The sequence below is a fragment of the Nelumbo lutea genome, chromosome 2 (assembly GCF_056320005.1).
Source record: "Nelumbo lutea isolate HS-2025 chromosome 2, American lotus-T2T, whole genome shotgun sequence".
Taxonomy (NCBI): Eukaryota; Viridiplantae; Streptophyta; class Magnoliopsida; order Proteales; family Nelumbonaceae; genus Nelumbo; species Nelumbo lutea.
In genome coordinates, this window is record NC_142685.1 from 59,555,001 (window position 1) to 59,578,297 (window position 23,297).

Consider the following 23,297-nt stretch of genomic DNA (forward strand, 5'->3'; position numbering starts at 1 on the left):
TGATTATTTAATAAAATATTATAATTACTATTACTGATAAACACTATTAATTTAATTTAATTTTGGTAATTATTAATTTAATGAATATTGTTAATAAATCCTTTTCATAAATTTAATATTTACTTTTATATTAAAAATAACTAAATAATATTATTAAAAGTATCATTAATGATTATTTAATTAAATAGTGTAACTGCTTACTATTATTGATAAATGTTGTTAATAACGTTCTAACAACCGATGGTTCAACCGTCTTGTTCAAACGGATGGCCCATTTTGACAACAAAAATTACAAATCCATTCTGGCCACCGGTTTTTGGGTTGACGATTTGATCATCCGGTTCGATCGGGCGGTCCATCCTGACAACAAAAATTATAGGCAAAAAATTGAGTTTGTGAGGTCCATTAAATAGTATCATACGTGTTATGTCATTCGAGCATGTGACTAACACAACTCGAAAATGGAACCGTTCTGACGGTTCAAACAGACGACCCGTTCAGACAACAAAAAAATACAAAACCATTCTAGCCACTGGTTTTCGGATCGACGGTTCGATCGTCCGATTCAAACAAACAACCCATTCTGACAATAAAAGTTACAGGCAAAAAATTGAGTGTGAGGTCCATTAAGCAGTATCATGTGTTATGTCATTCGAGCGTGTGACTCATACGACCCGAAAATAAAACCATTATGGCCATCAATTTTTGGGTTGACGGTTTGATCATCCAATTCGAACGAATGGCCCGTTTTGACAACAAAAATTAACAAAATGAAAAAATGGCCAAAAACCATTGAATGGGTCAATGGGTAAATGGTTCAACCACTCGGGTCAATGGGTCGTTGACTAATTCAACGGTTTTTGGCCAAGGGTCGGGGTTGGGGTAAAACAGAACTGGTTGCCTGGATGGTACCCAATTAATAAAAAACCGACGACCCGTTTTGACAAAAAAAAATACAGGCAAAAAATTGAGTGTCTGAGGTCCATTAAGTAGTAAGTACTATATGTGTTATGTCACTCGAGCGTGTGACTCATACGACCTGAAGATGGAACCATTCTGACCACTAGTTTTTGGGTTGATGATTGGACTGTTTGGTTTGAACGGATGGCTTGTTCTGACAAAAAAAAAATGATAAGAAACCATTGAACGGGTCAACAGTTCGACCACCTAGGTCAATGGGTTGTTGACCGATTCAATGATTTTTGGCTAGGGACTGAGATTAGAATAAAACGGAACGGGTTGTTTAGATGGTTACCAATGAAAAAAAAAAGACCAAAAACCTTGAACGAATCAACAAGTTGACAATCAGTCTGCTCGAGTCTCGAATTAATGGATCATTGAATGATTCAACAATTTTTGGCCAAAGACCGGATCAACAGGTCGATAGTTCCATTCCAGCCCCTGCGAAGCGGGGTCCCTCCGCTAGTGTATTATTAACACAAGTTAGGCCAAGACTTCTGTTTCTTCACTCTTATGTTTTTCTATTTAACCAAAGTATAAAGGGATTATAAAGATAATATGTATGGAGTAATTGAATATAATATGTATAGGTATATATTATCTACTGGATCCAGGCCATCAATTTGATGGGCCACCCTTTTGGATCTAACCAACAGGTTCTCCCTTACCCTTTATTATACCACCCATACCCATACCTCATCCTATATTGCACATTTTCTTCCTAAATTCTTCTAAATGGATAATGATTAGAAACTTTATTCAATTTATAATTTATAGTTTTAGCTTTATTATTCACCAGGTCCCTCTCCCAGAAGTGACTTTTAGAATGTTGCCGTTAATAGACACAAAAACACTAATTAGGGTTTAGGTAAGGAGAGTATTGCATCTTCATTAATAAACTCACTGCATGAGTTTACTTTCTCTGTTTTGGCTTTCTCTTCATTTCTTTCTGTTTCTCAGGCTTTCCACTAGATTCACAAAACCTATAAAAATGCAGTGAGCCACAAAAAGGAAAAAAAAAAAAAAACAAAAAAGACTTACTATTAATTCTTTACTCAATATGACATTACTTGTGACATAATTCATCCCAGGTATACAAACTAAGAAAAAGTAAATCAAGGGTCCACATTGAAAGGTGAACAAGGGCAGCAAACCACATAATCCAACAGGGATTATGAATATCTGGTCCCTATTGCCTCTGATTTAATTGATCAAGATGTACAGCAAGGGTCAAAATGGGCTTTGACTGGGTAACCAAGCAGTAAGAGAAGCATAAATTCCTCATCCTTCAACAACCTTTACAGGAGAGCTGCACAAAAAGACAAAAAAATGCAAAATTAAAACAAACAGATATAGAACAGAGGATACTACAGAAATCAAGGCTGCTTAGAATCTGGCTCAATGACCATTACATACCCAAACGGGCTTTGTTTGATGGCTAGTAGCTCGACATCCAACTGCAGATCCAAAAATAGGGCAGAATCCCAAGTTCATGATTGAGAACAAATAATAATAACAAAAAAATCACCAACAGCTATCAGAAACAACAATCAGAAAGTAAAAGTGTTGTTTTTTTCAGCAATATCAATTCTAGAGGTAGAAATGCTCTGATCTGTAAGGAATGCAAGGAGTAACCTTTGGCTCTGAAATGCAAGGAAGGATAAAGGAAGGGGCAAAGTTTCCTGGGGTGTATAACTTTATTTTGTGTCAATCAAAATCCCATCATCCAGAGAAGTAAGTTCTATATATAGAATATGGATCATTAAATCACCATAGCTAGGCTGAACAAGGAGTTAAGAGCTTTCTTTAATCATTGTGGTGAAATTTGTTATTAAAATATATGGGAAAGAATGAGACATGCAACATTGTGCCAAACCAACCCCCAACAATGACCTAGCCCTCGCTAGCCTCCCGTCATATGTGTTTCTACAAGTCCCCACCTTGAGGAATCAATGCCCAATACAAATGATTCTATTTATCTCTTGTCTAGTTAGTTTATCTGCATGGCATGGGAACCCATTTGTAAAAGGGGTTGAGAACTTGAGGCTGTAATATTTATTGGGGTTGAGAACTTGGATTTTTGGGCAAAATCTTTAGGGTACCTTGACATCAAAAGTTTCTAGAAAATTCTCCAAAAATCATCTAAAAATCAGGCAATTCAAGATTGTCAATTTGGCATAGCCCATAGCATAATTTCAAATTATAGAAAAGTTTGGACTTACTATAAATGGTAATTGTAATTACTAGAAATGGATATGGCACTGAACAAAGCAGAATGGTGAAACAATATTCATGTAGTTGGCCCTTAAAGTTGGAAAAATGCTTAATTGAGTTGGGTTGAGTTAACTTATTAACTACTTATTACTGTAATTACTACGTTATAATAATTCCCATCATTACTATTTATAGTAACAGAACAACTTGCTATTTATAGAAAAATAATATGATAACAAGAATCAGAAGACGATTAAATGAGATTAGCAGGGAGGTTGAACTAACAGAACAATTTGGTCCGCCCTTACTCCCTTAGCCCCTCAACTCAAGCACTCAAACCGACCCAAACCGACCAGGTCGGTTTTGCCTAACACAGGGTCGGTTTCGGTTTCGTTTTCAGGCAACCCGACCAGGTCGAGTCGGTTAGAAAAACAGCAGTAAACCGACCCAACCCGACCCGTGAACAGCCCTAGAAATTAGCATGTTACCTCAATTGTTGCATTTGGAGGAATTTCTTGGACTCCTTTACTTCCATAAGCTAGTTCTGGAGGAACTATAAGCAATCTCTGCAGATACACATATCACATCATCAAGACTATGAAACCTAATCCCACCACAAATAGTCAAGTAAAAGATAATGCTTATGTACTTGCTCTTGTCTAACAACTATGCATAGAGTTAGCAAACAACTGTGCTTGCTGGAGTTGGCTCTATTCAGTAGATAGAAACTCTGGTGATCATATTTCTCTGATAAAATGGAAGTCGAGCAATAGTATAACAAAAGCCATCTTATCAAAATTGTGGTCACCATACAGGTTCTCAAGGATAATGCAGTTGAATATGATAAAATAGAAAGGCTAGACATCTGACTCCTAAACAAACTTCCATTTCATCACAATTACCTATTTAGGAATGAGTCATCACTTTGAAGATTGAGACACAACAGCAAAAAAAAAAGAGAGAAAAAAAAAACTTTTCAGTTTCATTCACGTGCAATGGTTAATCCATAATAAAACTAAACAACAGTTGAACAAAGAACATGAAAGATAAGAATTAATGTTAGAAACCAGTCTCACCTGGCCTCCAACCCGCATGCCTTCAACACCTAGATCAAGTCCCTTAAGGACGTTTCCTCTCTCAGATTGACCCACATCAAATCCATAAGGCTGCATCAATTCCAGAACAAGTAAATCAGCCTAAGAAGTAAAGATCACCTCAGAAATTTATTTTTCATATAAAACTAGTAAATCATTTTATGCTTATATTCACCAATTTCAATTTTGTTCATAATAGGACAGCATGTATGCAGGTATTGGTTTGGTTCCCAAAGTCAGATATGGATCAACCAAACATGAGTGCTTTGCATTATAACAATCGTTTAATGATTCATCCTCGCATGGCATGCAGTCAGACTGCAGAACATTGCATATCCAGTAATATCCAGATAGATGCCGCCCTCGTGGGTTTGGATTTGTGACATTTGCAGATCAACGGGGAATGGAAGATGCTATAAGAGAGATGCACGGCAGGAAATTAGGTGGTAAAGTAATCTCAGTGAACAAAGCCCAACCCAAGATGGGGGGAGATGATCCAGGGTATTGTTACAGCAGAGGCTACTCATCAGGTGGCAGGTGCAGCCATGGGGGAGGAGATAGGTCTGCAGGACGGCCTGACTGTTTCAAGTGTGGACACCCAGGGCACTGGACTCGAGAATGTCCCTCTGCAGATGGTGGTGGTGGTGGTGGAAGGTTTTCTTCACGTTCTAGGTTCAGTGGTGGTGGTGGTGGTGGCAGCAGTGGTGGCCATGAGGATTTCTTTGGAGAAGACCGTTATGTTGATCGCTTTGGAGGAGACCGTTATGGTGATCGTTTTCAAGGAGACCGTTATGGTGATAGCTGCGTGGATGATCGTTATGATGGTGGACACTATGGAGACAGGGAGCGTATGGAAAGTAGGGACAGCAACAGGTATGGAGGTTGTGATCTTATCCCAATGATCGGTACCCCCGTGGTGAGGATTGCTTTTCAGGTGACTGTTATGGGGATTCAGATAGGTATCCCCAGAATGGATATGGAAAAGACAGGAATTATGATAGAGCTGCTGGTCTAAGAGGAGGCAGCAACCGGTATGGTAGTGGAGGGTCAGCACACCATGAGGGAGGTAGCTACAGAGACAGGCCAGGGCCATATGATCACCCCAGTAGGGGAGGGCGTCCATCTTCTTATTAATGCTATCAAAGGGTCATTGTTTTTTCAAGACAGTTCTAGGTCTTTTGTACTCAGTTTCTTGCACCTGTTTCAAATGAGAAGGTGGTTTTAAGTAGAGCTGGATTGATGATGCAATGTAATATATTTTCTTGCTTAGTTTGTGCTTATCAAAAAAAATAAAAAAATAAAAAATATCACGAAACCTGTCCTCCATTCCATTTTGTCTAATCATACTGCTAATCATATATTTATATATAAAATTAAAAGAGATGAATATGAATATATTTGTATGCCATATAGATACTGTCTTCCAAAAGAAGACAACAGTAATCATATGTCAGCATGTATGAAAACTACAGTGCCATAGATGCACAATTGACTACTTGAAGAACCTGAGATGCAAGAAAAATGCCACACCCAAACTTACCGTTCCACCACCAACACCAAGTCCTTGCCTACTTGTCATAAAAGTTATGCCTCTCCACTTGGCAACATAGTGGACCTACGGGATGAAGTTAACATACTTATATCCACTATAACACAGTTAATGTGATAAGACAAATGAAGAAAAAAGAATAAGCATGTGATGATGGCTGGATGCTTCACTTTACCTGTAAATTTGTTTTAAAAATAACTGGGAGTGGATGTAGGATATTTGTTGGATCAACAAATGAATACCCATTATTTTAGATATCAGGATATGAACCTTGATGAACTTGATACCTATTTGGAAAAACTCCTAACATAAATTTTCAATTGATGTTTCTACAAATAATGCAATTAGAAGTTAATATTTGACCTTGATGTAGGTTTATAAATATGTAGTATGATGATTAGTGTTCTTTTCTCTTTTTTAGAGCCTTTTTTTTATCAATAACAGAAACTTTTATTAATAAAAGGAGATGGAAAAGATACAACAAGAAGGGGGATAAAATCTCTTACCCCACCCTATAAAAACATCACATTACAATACAGCCCAAAAGAAACTAGTTCTTCCCACCCCTAATAACTAAGATTCATTAATGAAGATCCTAATAGCTAAGATTCATGTAGTTATGTTTTCATTTACAAATATGTTTGTAGGTAGTCATTGCAGAATTTTTAACATTAATTGTTTGGATACCTAGGCTTGTTCATCTCTCTCTTTTCCTTGTCTCTAAAGTAGTATATATTCACTTAACTAGGTCAGTCCTTTTATCCTTATGAACTACATTTTTAGCACTTTAACTACATTTTAGGCTCTTGATTTCCATGTTGCAAGATCACTGCTGCTATATTTCCTAATATTGGCAATGGAATAGAGATTATAAAATATAGATTTCTTGCCTACTTCATGATTTTATATTCTATATACCCCACAGTCCCCACCCAATTGACATGCTCACCACTTTAGGTGGGTTCTAGTATCCCATGATCCTAGGATCAGGGAAATTCAACTCATAGAGATATGGCTGCACTAAAGTTCACATCCAAACCCATGTAACATAGTTTCTAAAGGAGAAACCACTAGAAAATGAGATGTAATTAGAAGAAACTATGAGTCATGTCTAACAAAGTAAAAATGCGCAATGCATTTCTATGCAAAGTCTTCCATTAGAAGGGAAGTTTCCATTAACTGCCAATGCAAATTGGCCATCTATTGTTAAGGTTATAATATCAATTTATGCAAATCAAATTAACCAATTGAGGCAACACCATTGATCAATGAACTTGTCACCAACTTCTCCAAATTTATAGTATTGCAATTGCAGGTATGGAACATGGACATCATTAATCAACTGTGATGATTGAGAAACAATATATCATATTCCAGCAGAACAAATTATTCAAGGTTGTCATTTAAGACCGAGTAGTTTCTCCACATTAATAGCCAATACTGTTTTCCCTTCCTACCTTTTATCCAATCAATGTTTAGTTACACAAAAACAAGATCAGGAAGATCCATAGATGTGCATCTTTATATGTTCAAACATTTAAACTGGTTAAGTAAAATTTGTCAACATATTCCTCGGAGCAAGAATGAAACAATAAGGTTGAGTGGTCAACAAGTATGGATGTAGATGAGTACTGATGCAGGCATTGAAAAGGGAAAGAAACCATGGAAGAAGAAATCAAGTTTTTCCTACATCATCCTCCAGTGGGAGTTTAACTTGGGTAAATTTTAATAGATTTTAGGTTATTTCATGTTCGATTATCATTGTAAGTGTTTAATTAGTCTATAGAGCCATAATAGCTTTTAGGTTATTTCATGCTCAATTTCATATTCAATTAGAGTGATTTTATGATTTAGATAAGTTGAATTTATAGTTTCATCTCGCTTCAAAAGTTTAATAAATCAAAAGTTGCTTGTTTGACTTAACCGTAGTGTCATTATACAAGTTTTCAGTTGCCTAATCAACAAGACAAAGATCTTGTGAATCCAATCTTGCAAGAGAGAGCGGTCAATTTATTTAAATATATAAATACGCCCACATATTATAATTCAATAATAGAGCCGGAATATGGAATCGAGTCGAGTTTTATTTTTGGAGGTCCCTAGGAGGTAAAACTTTTCCTTCTCTTCTTCTATTGTTCTCCCCATTTTTATTGATACTTCCATTATTCTTTTATTTTAGCTGGAAGTTATTTTTACAACATAATCTTGTGCAATTTCTTTCTTCTTTCTGGAAAAAGACTACCAAGTATTTTACTTCTCTCAGAATTTCTGCAATTAATTTATTAAATTACAGCAGTTTCTTCTAAATGATAGAGACTTGAAAACCCCATCAGTTTTTTCTTTCCACTCCCTATTTAATATAAACCTTATTTCACAGCAGATCTGCCCATCAAGGGTCTGTTTCAACAGACTCTATACCTGTGCACTATCAATTACTCAAGCAGAAAATGCATAAAAAAAGTCAACCTGTAGAGGCCCAAGAATGTAAGTGTAAATTACATATACCACCTCTCCTACAAGGTTAGTCAAATGCTTATATCACCCCTCAGATTTATCTAATAACTTATACCTCCTTTGACCACAAGCTACATGGAGTTTGTTTATGGAAAGACAGAGTTAAGACAGAAGTAGATTGTTTACCAGAATGCCATTAACAATAAAATATAAGTTTTACCTTCAAAATATATATGTTGAAATTGATAAAAGTACCCTCATTTATAAACGCTAAATACAGTTTTGCCAACTCAAAATTTTCCTTTCTTTTATTTTTTCCTAAACCTGTTTTCAAAATTTCATTCCTATCCTAACATTATGGAAGAAAAATGTGCTCCTAAAGATATAAATGATGGCATTTTTGTCCACATGATATTACAAGGGTTCAAAAGGGACAAAATGGAAATTTAAAAGGTTTTACATGCCAGTTGAGCACTTTCTGCCACTAAAACTGATGGCTTGTTAGTGGAGAATAAGTAATTTAACCCGAAACTAAATAACGGAAACATGTTCTTCAACATAGTTTTTTGTTTGAAAGGCAAAAAACAAGTTAGTTTTGCTTCAAAAGAATAATACATGTATTTTGGAACCATCAAAATAATGGTTTTTAAAACAAAAACAAATATTGTAATGTAGAAATTTTATGATTTACGGAACGTGATAATAAATAAGGAGATGAAAACATGCTTTTGAAACCAGAATTTAGAGAAAGAATCTGTTTTCAAAACAGATGGTTTTAATTTGTTTTTGAAACCGCCAACAAGAAAAACAATTCACTTTGTAGAACGCCCCCTAAGTTAATAGGTAAACCTGAGGGGAGGTCTTGGTATATGACCAAAACCCCACGGGAGGTATAACTGTATAAATAATTCACCCAAAATATATTGCACCTTTCATACGATATTAAATCCTAAAAATTGATATGCCTTTCTTTCAGATCAATATGAATCACATGGTTGAATTTTAACTGGGTCACAACCGTACTGCAACGCGTGATCCCTTCACAGCTTCTGGCCCACCTCCAACTTTCAAATCATAGTACCTGATTGGAAGGATATTATCATCAGGAAGAAGCTAATGCTTCCAGACTTGCAAAACAAGCGAGATAAAGATAACAAAAAACTCTGTAGTGCATCTAAGGAACAACAAAATTCATACAAACTAGGAAACAATTCATTAAATTGATGTGTTGTTTGTGTAACTGAGAGAATATGACAGTTCATGATGGTTTACTAACTTCAGACCGTTTGGAAGGGTTGTATATTCACTCTCCGGAATCTTCGATCCTCTAAGCTGCAAACAAGGTCAGAAAGCAAAAGAAAACAAGTATAAGGCAGTATTGGAAGACAAAATTAATAAAAAGCAATTGTATATGAAAGGTAATGTAAAAGAACTTATTTGTAGATAAACAATTCTTACGGCTCGTCTACTTGTGCTAACTGCCTCAGCTTTGTCACAAACATATACAGCAGTAGCTAAATCCCAATCAAAGTTACAGAAAACAGTCAGAATTTCAACTATATAACCCCAACAAAAATAAGATAATACCAAGCCATATTCTGCAACCAATATTTGGAACGCATAGAGACTAAAAATATTCTATCAATTATTTGGATGCATAGTTAGAATCCTTGAATCCTAGCTACTCTGATCATCAAGTCCAAACTTCTGTTAGCCATATCAGATTCTTACACTCATACCAGCATCAACAGGAAGATGACCTCAGATAGGATAAATAAGGATCCAAGGTTCTCAATCCCTATAATCCACCATGATAGGTAACAACGTAATCCTAAAACCAATTGTTTTGAAATTAAAAAACCCTAATTCAGCAATACCCCTTAAGCATACCAGGAAAAAGTTATAGACTTCTACTTGACATGCAATATCAATAAAATGGCCTAAAATCGGATGTTTGCGCGATAAAACTAATATCAAAATGAATTTTGTTAATTCAAAATTAAAAAAAAAAAAAGGAAATCTAGCAAAGAAGAAAAACATATGAACATAGAAAAAAATACCCATCAAAGAGATAAACTAACCAGCTGCAAGAAAGCAACCCAACAAAGCCCTCCTTCCTTCAGGCCGAAGAGGCGGGGTACTGGGCATTGGCAATTCATCAGACAAGGAGCAGCGGAAACGCACCATGGACGGGTTCCGGAGGAACTGTTTCTTTCCTGTGATTGAAATAGGTCCCCTGGTTTGATTAAAGAAAACCAAGAAGGCAGAAGGAACAGATACAGAAGTGGAGAAGGATGTGGTTATGTGAACGTACCTATGCCGGGGATGGAATAGAGAGACCTGCTGAGAAAAGTTGAGGTGTGGTGCTGTTGGTAAGGGAGAAGGGAGAGCTCCATGGACGTCAGTTGGAAGTTTAGAACAGAAGAGGAAGAAGAAAGAGAAAAGCAAATTTGCCGCTTGGGGGTCTTTATTTGAAAACTGCCAGGGCTGCAGGAGAGAGACGACCGCAGTCCACACTCCAACGTTACACAAAGTGACAAAACAGAATCTCTGAATCTGGATAACGTCCCCAATTTCATCCACATTTTCAAATTTCCAGAGTTCACATCAGCCCGGGCGCCCCACAACGGGAGATGTTTCAAATACACGGCTGGGATGTGCTGTGTGACGTTGTGGGGCGCCCTCATGTGGGGGGCTGATGTGAATTGTGAACTCAAATTTCCAAGCCATTGACTGAGGGTTGGGCTGGGATAGCACCTGGATTTTGCTGGGCCCAATCTATCAATGGTTGGATATAAGCCCAATTTAGTCCTCAGCCAGTCCGGTGCCCCAAATATGGGCTATCTTCTGCTCAATATATCTCAAGCCCGGAGCCCACCTATACATCTCTCTGGTTTTCTTGGTAGTACTAGTACCCACCTATACATCCCCGGTACCATGGAAATTGCCCTTTCACTATCTACCCGAAATAGACCCGTTCATGGGTCAGGTTGGGCCAGGCTTTGTCTTTATATAACATAAAACATTCAGGCCCAAGTTCGAGTTCAGTCCAACCCAAGGTTCAAAAATCGTTACGTACCGTTACTGCTTAGGCTTTTTCCAAATGTAATCGTTCCTATTATTGTCTTTCTTATGGGATGTTAAGGTGATGAATATGCTGCTAAGTGGTAACCCATTTTTAACATTTTTTATCCCCTGTTCCTATGTAGAGTTATGGATATTTTTCTTTTTTTTTTGGGTAATAGAGATTGAAAATTTTCATTAAGAGAAAATTAAGGGGGTACAAATCTTCAAAACAGAGGAACTCAAATGGGCCAAACCAAGTAGAGAAATGGTTTTCCATCAATCGATTAAAATCGGGGGAAAGGGCTGCACGAGCTAAATGGTGAGCTATCCTATTCGTCTTCCTACCACAGCGGAGGACTTTAGATTGGCTAAAACTTCTTGAGAGGCTACAAATATCTGACCATCAGAATATCCTTTCCATCCTTTGGGTTTCCAAATCACTGCAGATTGCCATCTAAGAAGAATTTTAAGCCTTTCTCCCATTGAATGTGCTGAAACCAAAGCTTGTCATTTCTACATGGCTGTGTAGTCCTTTGCATTAGGCTCTGATGAACTTTGAAATTTATTGATAGAAATGGTAAATATCTTCTAAGGATAATTATTCTGTACATTCTGTGTCACTTTTTTGAAGTTGAATTTATTAGGTTAATTCATGCAGAAAATCTGGTGATGACAACATTCCACAAGTCATTCTTCACCATCCAGAAAAAAAAAAAAAAAAAAAGAAAAAGTCATTCTTCACCAACAAATGCAAATAAGAATAATTCTTGCCAGCTTCATGTAAGATAAATCCAAATTCATGTTACTGATTGTTTGCAGTGCAAATCGGAACCAGACACAAATTTTGCACCTGGGTCGGTTTTGCATCCATTTGTTTGTAATGATGATTTGCACTCCTATCTGATATAAAATTTGTACCTTTGCCTCATTTTCACTCACAGGTATCACAAAATTTGCATCCCAAAAACTGATGCGAAATTTACACCATCTTCCTACTACCTCAATTCTCCCTCATTTTAAGTGTGGATCACATCATCTTGTTTCCTACCTCACCCCCAAACAAATAACTCCCCTACCTCCATTTTCTTCATATAAGGTGGGGACTACATCATTTTATTTCTTATTTTACTTCTTAATGTCCATCAAATTGCCTTTATTTTCTGATCTTACATATCACAATGAATGGATTTACAGATGGGTATGAGTCATAGGGCCTAGGCTCTTATCTTGCAACGGAGAAGTTCAAACTTGACTAGTGCTCATACCCAACATTTCATTCTTCTTGATTTGTGGGCAATGAAGTATGAAGAAATAATGAAACATAAAAACCCAATAAGACCTTTGTAGTTTTATCAATTATACACTTGAACATGACTTCCTTTCAGTGTGATATGGTTCCATTGCTTCATCTGAAGACAACCTACCTAGACACCTACTTTGATGCTTGTCCTTCTCATCCCTTGATGTTCTGCATTTCTCACTCCCTTCCACCCATCTCTTCAGCCTGTGAAGCAACCTATGCTTTTTAGAACAATTAGGTGAGACAGTTTCGATGTCCATGCAAGAATGATGGTGCTCTGAAACTGTTGATGGAGGGTTTGAGTCATGCTCTAGGACACTATCCCTCTTTTCCTCATTCTCTCCAAATTCCAGCAGCTGCTGCTCCCTGCTCCTTTCATGACGAGGACATTGTTGTTCTTGAATCTTCAATAACTCGTGCCTTAAGCATGCATTGATCCACTGTAAGTAAATCAGCTCCTCTGTATCTGCAGCATGTTCCTTTCTCAGCTGTTCCAGTTCTGTCAACAATTGATCAATATCCCCTTTCTCTGTCTCTTCTGCATCAGTCTGCAACAGGGAAAAAATCCTCAGATGGACAGATTACAGTTAACGAAGTCCTAAAATATACATAGCATACAATGATGGAGACTGACTATTCCAATCATCCATGGAGTGTCTCCTAGGCCAAATTTGGTCCAATTGAATGATCAAAACAATATTTTTACCTACCATTTCTGGAATGATATGACAATACTCTACCAATCCAGTGGAACAGATCAGATAGTCAGGGACCATTCACTTGGATCAATTTGGCCTAGGCCATGCAGACCAGTCTCTTTCAGAGGTCTACAAATGATTTGTGCTTGATTATATTTTTTCTTAAGATAAAAGGAAAAAAAAAAATTAAACCTTGGAGATTGATGAAGCTGAAGTTTCTGCTGATTCTAGCTTCTCCATCAGTCCTTTGTTCTCTTCCTGCAATTGATCCACAGTTCTCTTTAGCTCCATGTTTTCATTCACTAATCCCTGAAGTATGTGATCCCTCTGTTCCAATGCTTCATGATTTTCCAAAAGCTCAGCCTCTTTAGCTCGCAAAGCCACAGCCTGCCGTCTAAGAGCATGATATCGCCTGCCACATATTCTCGAAAGCTTCCTTACCTTCCTTCTAAGCAACCGATTCTCCAACCTTGCAGAACCGAGCTGCTCTATGGCTTTCAGGTATTCAACTAGCAGAGCTTCAAGTCTCCGACTCTCAGCCTCCATCGACCCAGCCAGCAAACCCAAGAATTTAACATGAACAATCTCCAGCATCAACATGTTCCGGAGCTGCAGCAGAATCACTTCTTGGTCTCTCAACCTACAATAACAGAGAAATTCCTTCTCTAACTCTCGTTCCCTATCCTGAATGGCAACAACCCAGTTCCTTAGGCGTGAAAATTCGTCTTCAAAATCAGACCCATCTCCAATTACAGAGCTTTCCATTGATTCAATGACCTCAGTATCTGGGTCGAGCTCCTCTTCTTCTCTACAAGCTAAAGGCGTCAAGTTGAGGTTATGAAGGTTCTCTCCATGTCGAAGCTCCCCCAAGGAATTATCAGTTTCAGACGAACTCTCTTCAGTTTCTTCTGAGGAAACTCTAGGAAACAGTCTTCTTTTTCTGAGGATCCCAAAAACGAAACCAGCAAAAGAAAGAGCTAAAGGGATACCAGCTTTGAGATATATGGGCCTCACCCCCATCCCCATATTGAACAATTGTGTCTGCAATCTGGGTTGGTTCATTTTAATGATCAGAAACCCAATTTAGCCAAATGACGAATTTCACAAATTAAGCAGTGGGATTTAATGCTGAATACAAAACGTGAAGAATTTGAGATTCTTCGGCTTTTCCTTTAATTAGTCTCAGCTTTCCTTCCTTCCTTTAGAGAGTGGCCTCTTGCTTCTTCACCACTCTTGTTCTCTATCTCTCCTAGCTTTGCCTCCTTATTCTGTTCACCTCCTCTCGGTGCTTGGTCTTGGAATCCGATTCTTTAACGGTTTTTTAATCTGAGATTCTAACGTGAAATCAATCTAGACCCTCCAACCATGTGTCAGCCACCCCATCTACAAAATAAAAATTATATACACAAATTACGTTCACAGATCACCCACACCGTCAAAATGGCATTTATCTCTCTGAAGTTTGAATTGAAATATGTCAACTAAAAGTCCTCATGCAGAAGACAAGGATCACCGTCCAAGGTCTTTGTTATCAGTGATTGTGGAATATAATTCCCTTTCCTCTATTAATTTTTGGATAAATTACAAATACCCCCTAATACGGGCCAGTGACAAATAATCAAATATCCCATTGACTTTCATTTGCAATAAAAGGCCCTTCTGAACTTTTACTTTGCAATAAATACCCCAATCTGTTAAATCAGATGACATAATCTGTTAAATTGTCAAAACATCTACCTAAGCTTTCCTTATTTTCCTTTCCAAGCCCTTTTCTCTTAAACCTTAATTGACCCCAAAATATCTCCATTTTAGTCAAATGAAACCAGTTAAAATAAAGAGAATCATTTCACTAATATAGAAAAATGAGTTCCCTTAAATTCTTTTTTCATTTCAATGACATGAATGTCTCTCTTCATTTTAAAATATAAAAACTATTCTAATAAAACAATAGAATTTGGATTAGTTGATCGCTTTAGCTGTGGAACCAATATAAAACACACAGGGCCCACACTAAGAGGTTGAATGGTTGTGGGCCTCATGTATTTTATGACCCATGCCGAGTGTTATAATTGATTTTACAGCCTGCTAAACAACTGTTGCATTCAGCTAATCCTATCTCATCAAAATTCATGTTTGCCCCAATGGTTATTGCTAAAACACTTTCATCCTTAGGAATCCGGACCTGTTCCTGATGCAGCACTTCTCACACTAACCTCACATAACACCCTAACCACATATCGAGAACATCTTTTGTACTTATGTATTATTATTTATAGAAAGATGTTCCCAATATACGGCGGGATGTGCCGTGAGGTTGGTGTAAGGTGGGTGCGCTCTGAGAAGAACAAATACCGATTCCACCCCTGAGGCCATAGTACTTGCAGTGTGCTTCTGCTACAGCCTACAGCTAAGGAAGGACAGAGCCCCGCTGGTTCTAGAAAGTGTCTTTTCTCCTCAAGCATTTCGTGCACGGTGAGCACTAATGTTAAAAATATAAAAATGCTTGAACGTATTGTCTTGCATTCCTCTCCCTTGAGAATGTAAATTGGATTGGATTTGGTCCAATATAAGTCCATTATAGATGGACCAGGTCCAATCTAATTGATGAATACTTTAGATCATTTTGGACCAATCCAATTCGATGTCTGGACAGTTCCAATTGGTTTTAATTTAGACTGGTTCCAACCGAAACCTGATCCATTGACACACTTGTGTTCTTATCTTCTACAATAGACCAGATATTGGTTCAATCCAGCCCAATCTAATATAAATCTATTTCGGATGGACCAGGTCCAATCCAATCCAATAAATCTGAGCGGGTACAATTCAGTTGGCCTTATTGGTCCGTACAATCTACTTAAATTGATTTTGATTTGAATGGTGTCCAATCCAAAACCGGTCCATTGACACCCTAGACTTAATTGGAGGGGGTGACTTGCATCATTCTAAGCATTACCTAAGTGATGTCTCATGGTGAGGACTAATATTTCAAATATACATACTAAACCATGCATTCGCATACATCTAAGACAGCTGATGACTTTCATAAGCATTATTACTTCTTTTTCTTTTCTGTTTTTAACAAGTATGTTTATTGTATTAAAACAGAGGATGATATCCCTGAAAGGAAAACATGTACAAGTACAATTGTTTTTGATGTGTTAAACCTGTAACGGCATTAAGCTGCATATGGTTCCCAGGGAAATGGTTGGAGGCAAAGCAAGATCCAGAATGTCAATTGTTGTAATGGGTGATTAATCCTATGGGCTTTTTTCCTTAACGTTATTAGTTGTATTGCTGGGTTGGGCCTGAAGCTATTGGGTGTTAAGTCTGTCTTAATCAATCAGTAGCATAACTGTATTTTTATGCATATTCTGTGCCTAGAAGACATTGAAAAACTCTGTATTTTGTAATACAGAAATAGAGTATTCCTTAACCCACCTTTTTCTTAATTGCCAATTTATTCAACCTGTTCTCTTCACCAACCCTTGGAATCTTCAACTGCACTATATTTTTCAAAATTCTTGGACTTCAGGCATTCAAAATTTGCTTAATCAAATACCCGACCAAACTCTATTTATGCAATTTTGGATTGGATTGTCATAGCTTGATATTATATTTGGTTTGCTCGTAATGAAAAATCTTTTCAAAATCACCACATCTTACCTGTGTCGATTGCAAAAATGATTAATCAATCTTTTCTCTCCATGAATTGTACAATGATTCCCCACCTCCTTTAAATCATTCTAAGGATAGTAAGTTCTCTCTCCTTCTTTCTAAAAATACAGATTATATTGTGTTTTCTCAGGATACTTTTGGCATCATCATATTATCTCAAAACTTAACTTGTCTGAAAATGATAGGACGTACTTCTAAAATTAATTCAGTTATCCAAGCTGAATTATTTGTTGTCTTGCAGGTTTTTCAAGAATTACAAAACTGGAATTTTGAGGAAGTATGTGTATGTTCTGATGCCCGACAATTAATAAGATCGTTCACGCATCAAATGGATTATCCCTGGTCATGCCACTGGCTTTTTTTGAAATCCAAGATGCTATTAGGGAACCTTAATTCAGTTAATTTTTGCTATGTAAATACACAGTTTAACTTATCAATCCACGCGGTATCCCAATTAGCTAAATCGCACTCCTCTTCTTTTTTTTTTGTTAGCTTGGATTATCTATATTTCTCTTTCTTTCTGTTAATATAATATAGTATTTACTTTTCAAAAAAAAAACTGTACTTTTATCCCCCTTAATATAAAAGATACTTTAGGGCCAGCTGAGAACACATTGCCACCCATCTATTTTGTTCTCTTCAGCAATTCAGCAAACATGATGGTATCAAAGCATTGACAATCTGATCTCTATTCGATTCAACCTATTCTTTCTCTTCTTCTTTTCCTTTTATGGTTAGTGATTAAAAAACCCTAAATTTGATCATTGCTCACAAAGAATCTATATCTAGGGTTTTCCTTTTGGTATAGGGGTCAAAGGGGAAGTTTTCAGCCCTGATGAATGTCCTAATAGACCTTGTTCACAGTCAGTAGCTATTTGAATACTGGAGAGGTCTATTTTAGTAGAGAATTGGGATTAGCTGAATGCTTTAGCTGTTCAGCGGGCTGTGGAACCAATGAAGAGGTTCCATGCCAGTAATAAATTCAAAGGCTCCACTGTAAACTATGCGGGTCCCATGTATTTAATACTGACGTAGAACCTTATCATTAGTTCCACAATCAGCTGAGCAGCTAAATCATTCAGCAAAACCTTACTCTTTAGTAGAAAGGCTGAATAGACAGTCCTAGATTAAGCCTGGAGTAAGAATTCTAATGCAGACAACAGAGTAGTTTTGTAATGTATCAGGGTGGTGTACTGTAGGTGGACTAAGGAGTGTGTTGCAACTGGAAACTTGTTGTTGGTATTTTCTTTGCTTCAGCCATGGGTTCCAACAGAGTACAGCTTGTTTCTGGTGTGAAAGCAGCAGAGGGAAGCAATGTTTTCGGTTTCAAGGGAAGTGAATTCTAAACACAACTGACCTCTTGGAAAGCCTCTAACCTTGTTAATCCCAACCTGCACAGCTCACAAATAACTATTGTGTTACTGGATGAGTATAATTTAAAACAATGGTTAGTTTCAGCCAAATTGTTCATTACTCCCCGGGATTTTATGGGATATATCAATGGAAAAAAGAAAGAACTTAAAGACAAAAATGCTAAATATCCAGCCAAGTATAGGGAAAATGTAACTATGATGTCTTGGTTACTAGTTTCAATGACTCAAAGAGTTGCAAGGATTGTCCAAACATATATGATACATAACATGATGAACTCAATAAACATATTTAGGAAGAGATCACATGGTGCATGTTATTTGCTGATGACATTGTTTTAATTGATGAAATTAATAAAGGATTAAATGAAAACTTAAACTTATAGACAATTTCTTCAAAAATAAGGTGTTATTAAATAGATAGGATTAAATCAGAGTATATGACATGTAAATTTTATAATAATAGGAGTGCAAACCAAAGTCACATAGGAGTTACCAAGTATAGGATGAATCTAAATCTACTCCTCACACCACCTTCACAGCACTTGCAGCTGCACATTGGGAACATCTCCCCATGAATGATGAATGACATCATACATGTGAGGGAGATATTCCCAATGTGCGGCTGCAAGTGTTGTGAAGAACCGAGGAAGAGAAGAGGTAGACATAGACCCCTTTGATTTTTAAATGGATTGGCATTATGGCCTTTAATTAATGCCACAACCACTACGAGAACTTGTTATTATTGCATCTATTTTCAACTCATCAGCATCATCGCTAGAAGAGGAAAAGGTTTCAATTCCAAAGCATGCTTTTTCTTTATTAACACCAAAATAAACGCAATGCACGCCTTTCCTCGAATACTTACCCTATTTTCCACTCATAGATGTTATAATGATGACACCTTTATTCCAAGCATAGGTAGTACTGGGTTTGGGTAATGAGGATCGAACGTTAGACCACAAGGTCAAACAAGCTTTGATACCATATCAAGGAGTCATTCAACATAAAAGTTTAAGTTGTTAAGTTGGTTCATGAGCAGGTTTTTATTCTCTAACACCTTCCAAGTACAAATAATAGGATTGCAAAACTAAGAATCAATTTCCCTGATTTGAAGAATTTCAATTACATTAGGGTTGAGTTTAGGCTCAAGCACATTCAGAATTTAATAAATGTTCAACCCAACTTTTATGAAGGCGGCAGGCAAAGTGACAATTTTCACAAGTTGTACACACCAATATCATGCACTAAAGAAAATGCTTGTTAAAATAAATAGTTTAATATAAACCTCTGAAAATAAGTATACTTATTGGCAGGAAAAAAAAAAAAACAAAGTGCATGAACAAAAAAGCAAGAGACAACCAATTGAGGGGAAGAATAATTCAATCATCATAAAAGAACAAAAATAAAAATTGTACTTTTGCAAGAGTGATAGATTCAATACATTCAAACTAATCATTAATTAAAAGGGAAAATCTATGTGGAAAAGATATTGTATGTAAATAGTTTTGACCAATCAAAACCCACCCATGAATTTTAATAAATAACACCTTATTCGCTATCACATTTATAATTCCAGTTTATTGGTCAGTTGTTTTTCAGATATCATATCTTTTCCATATCATAGTCGAACCCTAATTAAAAATAAAAAATGGCATTCAACCATTTCAAAATCCACACATGTCCACCTCTAAGAACTAAAGCCTCTGCCTATAACGCAGACCAACATGAGAAGATAAGACCAGGTAACACCAGCCCATTCCCATCCCCTTAACCCTCCCGCCCTGGTCATGGCAAGGCTTGATCCCAAGTGTCTGCTATAATAAGTCAGAGATCCTATTGAACTATCATCGATCAATTCGTAGTATGGGGTTATTTAAACTCACCTAGAACCAATTAAACTCACCATCTCATCCACAACCAATTCAGTTAAAAAATTGAATGTAACATGAGCATGTTTTTAACACTAGTCCATGCATCACACAGGTCTCTTTTAGTATCCATATATATAATAAAAAGAAGAAAGAGGAGATGTGAGGGTCCTCAATCTCACTACAAATCTCAGATAGACAGCCTCCTCTCATTTCTCACACATGGTTAGTTATTTTCAAATTAAATTATCAAAGCATTCAAATTAAAAAAAAAAAAATCTCTCCTGTCTTAATTGTCTCTAATAAAATCCACCCACTACTCAATTATAAAACCCTATTAGGTCTTAAATGTTCTCACCAATAACTGTGTGTGCATTTGTGTGTAACATCCTCTTATCCCATTAGATCCCAAAGCAAGGTTGCCTAAATTCTTTGATACTGGTTTCAGGTGTTCATGAAACGAAATTTACTAATATGTGGCAATTTTAGGCGTTCACAAATCAAAAAGAAGTTTTATTAGCCTTTGTGCTTTCTAACAAACACATAACCTAAAAAAGTCTTACGTAGGTTATTATTTTACTGCAAATTTCTTATTGAATTCTTCCTGCTTGTAGAAATCATTGTGGCAATAGTTCTAACAAATACAACTTAAATAAGAAACTATGAAAGGCTGTTTGATATTAAAATGAAAAACTATCTTCTGAGTTTTGTAGCATCAGAGTCACAAAAAACATTGCATACAAACCATAATAAACAAGATATTTATGGTCTTACTCTTCACTCTAATATACTCTCTTGGCATAAATTCCAATAAAACAGGCTTTTAGTTTTTGATAAAATACATGAAATAGGAAATAGGTGGTTCTCCATAAATTGAATGATTAATTTATGATACAAACATGATGGTGTAATAATTTTTTTTCTAAAAACAAACAGTAATTATTAAAGGATAATTTCTATTTTATTGTGACAATTGATTCTACCTATTGTGATGTTATGAATCCATGTGAAAAGGTCATAAAAATGATTTGACTTTTGATAAAAAACGATTTAGACACACCACATTTGGGCAATTTATATATTAAATTAAATTGCTCAGATGTTGTGTTGCTCAAATCAATTTTATGACGTTGCACATGTCTGTTGAAGTAAAATGAATTAGCAAAATAAAATAGACATTATTATCAAGAAAAATATCACACCATCTTGTTTGTATCGTAAATCAATCATTCAATTTATAGTGGAGCACCCATTCCACTGATGGAGCGCAATCCGATCGGTCTAGCTGTCAACGATATTGCCTCTGACTGGAGAAAAAGGTGCTTGAAACGGGAAAGAAAGCGAGTAGTCTCCGGGGAGGAACCCAGTGAGAGTGCTCCGAAGCTCAAGTTAATATTTTCTCAAAGGCAAGACAAAAAAGCAGATGGCGCAAAGTTATCACGTACCTCCATTCTTAGGGGGAAGAGGGACTTTTATAACCACTTTGCGCACTCACTCCCAAGCTCCTGTCAGGTCGGGTATCATTATCTCTGCACTTCTACCAATTCGGTATCATTACCTCTGCACTTCTACCAGTTCGGGTGTCATCACCTTTGCTGGGGCAGACAACCACCACTGCTCTCTTTGTCGGAGCCGTCTCTGTAACTGGAGGTGGCGGTGGTAGGTGGCCGTTGAAGTGCGGATGTCAAGCGTCAGATCCTAAGCCAGTCAGGTGCGCCGCCTTAGGATACGGACTCCGTTGGTGTCAGGTGCGGTTGTTCAATTCGGCGGCCTGGAGACGAAGTGCCGGAGTGGTGTGCGAGGTGAAGTCTTGAGTTCGGATAGAAGTGTGGCCCGAACTGCCCTGGGGTGGGCCAATTCGGGTTGTTGCCCTTTGCGCTCCTTGTAAGGCTCGGGGTCAAAGGGAGAGTTCGGGCTCCTTTTGGGGAGCTCGAACCGCTGGCTCCTCCTCTCGGAGCTCGTGCCATGAGCGCACTTCCGTGTCAAGCTGTCGCTCCTGCCAGGTCACCTTCAGTTGCTTCCACGTGTTGGGTGGCCAAGAGGTCGGGCCAAATCTTCCTCCATCAATTGCCCCCCACTCCTCGCACTAAGGGTCTTGCCCCAGCGCGGGGAGTTCACGAGGTAACGGGTGGATTGACTAATGGCGTGAAGTGTGTGTACGTCAGGAGATTTTCGGATTCCTCGAGCGCCAAAAAGTCAGAAAATGCACCAATCCATCTTTTAATGCTGGGAGACGTGACGACGGACATTATTTCAAATTCAAAAACGCGTCACTACTGCCTTCAATGCTGGGAGACGTGACGGCGGGCATTATTTCAAATTAACAAATGCGTCACTACTGCCTCCAATGCTGGGAGACGTGCGTCGGTGCCGCTTCGATTTCCAAAGATGTGCGGCCAGTCACGTCTCGGTCTTAGGAGGCGTGTGGTCAGCTTGATCGTGAGCCGTTGGATTTGCCTCGATTAGAACCGTCGGTTTTTGGTCACTATGGGTATAAATAGTGGGGGACCCCTAGTCGCTTTCCATCGCCATTCTCCTGCATTCACTTCTTGAGCTCGCATCCAAGTTTTTAGCTCGCGTCAACCTTCCTTAGTCCATTAGCTTTTTCCGGGTGAGTCAGTACTTTCTTCCTAGTTTTCCTTTCCTCCCGATGTCTAGCTCGGACAGCTTAGACAACTTCTTGAGGGGGTCAGATGCAGGTTCCACAAACCGAGCTGCAGCCCCCGACAACCTTAGTGAGCCTGAGGTAGAGCTCGAGGGAGAGCTCGAGGAAGAGTTCGAACCCGTAGGCCGAGTCGCCTTGGGTAGTTTGGCGTCCTCCTCCCGTCGAGGTCCTCAACCATGACGCCTGAGGAGCTTTACTCCCTTATCACCCCAGTTCAACCTGCCTAGGGAGTATACTTACTTTATACCCTCGGGCAACTTCCCTTGGGAACACGGTCCATACGAGATCATGATATTCCGAGAGCAGCTCATTGCCGGGCTGCGCCTACCTTTCCACCCTCTTATCGTCGAGGTTATGAACCACTTCGGTGTCACCGCC

At 37.8% G+C, this 23,297-nt stretch overlaps 2 protein-coding genes and 1 pseudogene across 2 annotated transcripts; 1 reads left to right on the forward strand and 2 right to left on the reverse strand.

Annotated features, from left to right (window-relative positions):
• Positions 1–1,997: 1,997 nt before the first annotated feature.
• LOC148871005 (FKBP-like peptidyl-prolyl cis-trans isomerase family protein) lies at positions 1,998–10,810 on the reverse strand. The gene is made up of 10 exons (XM_088973344.1): positions 10,586–10,810; positions 10,353–10,487; positions 9,730–9,785; positions 9,548–9,603; positions 9,295–9,352; positions 5,809–5,883; positions 4,251–4,340; positions 3,663–3,740; positions 2,377–2,417; positions 1,998–2,269 (listed from the first exon to the last, which is right to left on the reverse strand). The coding sequence occupies exons 1-10, from the start codon at positions 10,665–10,667 to the stop codon at positions 2,242–2,244; spliced, it is 699 nt and encodes a 232-aa protein (XP_088829470.1). The 5' UTR covers positions 10,668–10,810; the 3' UTR covers positions 1,998–2,241.
• On the forward strand, positions 4,612–5,594 carry LOC148871006 (glycine-rich RNA-binding protein RZ1B-like; annotated as a pseudogene).
• A 1,665-nt stretch (positions 10,811–12,475) lies between the features above and the next one.
• On the reverse strand, positions 12,476–14,520 carry LOC148871007 (CHUP1-like protein). The gene is made up of 2 exons (XM_088973435.1): positions 13,528–14,520; positions 12,476–13,185 (listed from the first exon to the last, which is right to left on the reverse strand). Exons 1-2 carry the CDS (start codon positions 14,395–14,397, stop codon positions 12,694–12,696), a joined length of 1,362 nt encoding a protein of 453 aa, XP_088829561.1. The 5' UTR covers positions 14,398–14,520; the 3' UTR covers positions 12,476–12,693.
• Positions 14,521–23,297: the final 8,777 nt, after the last annotated feature.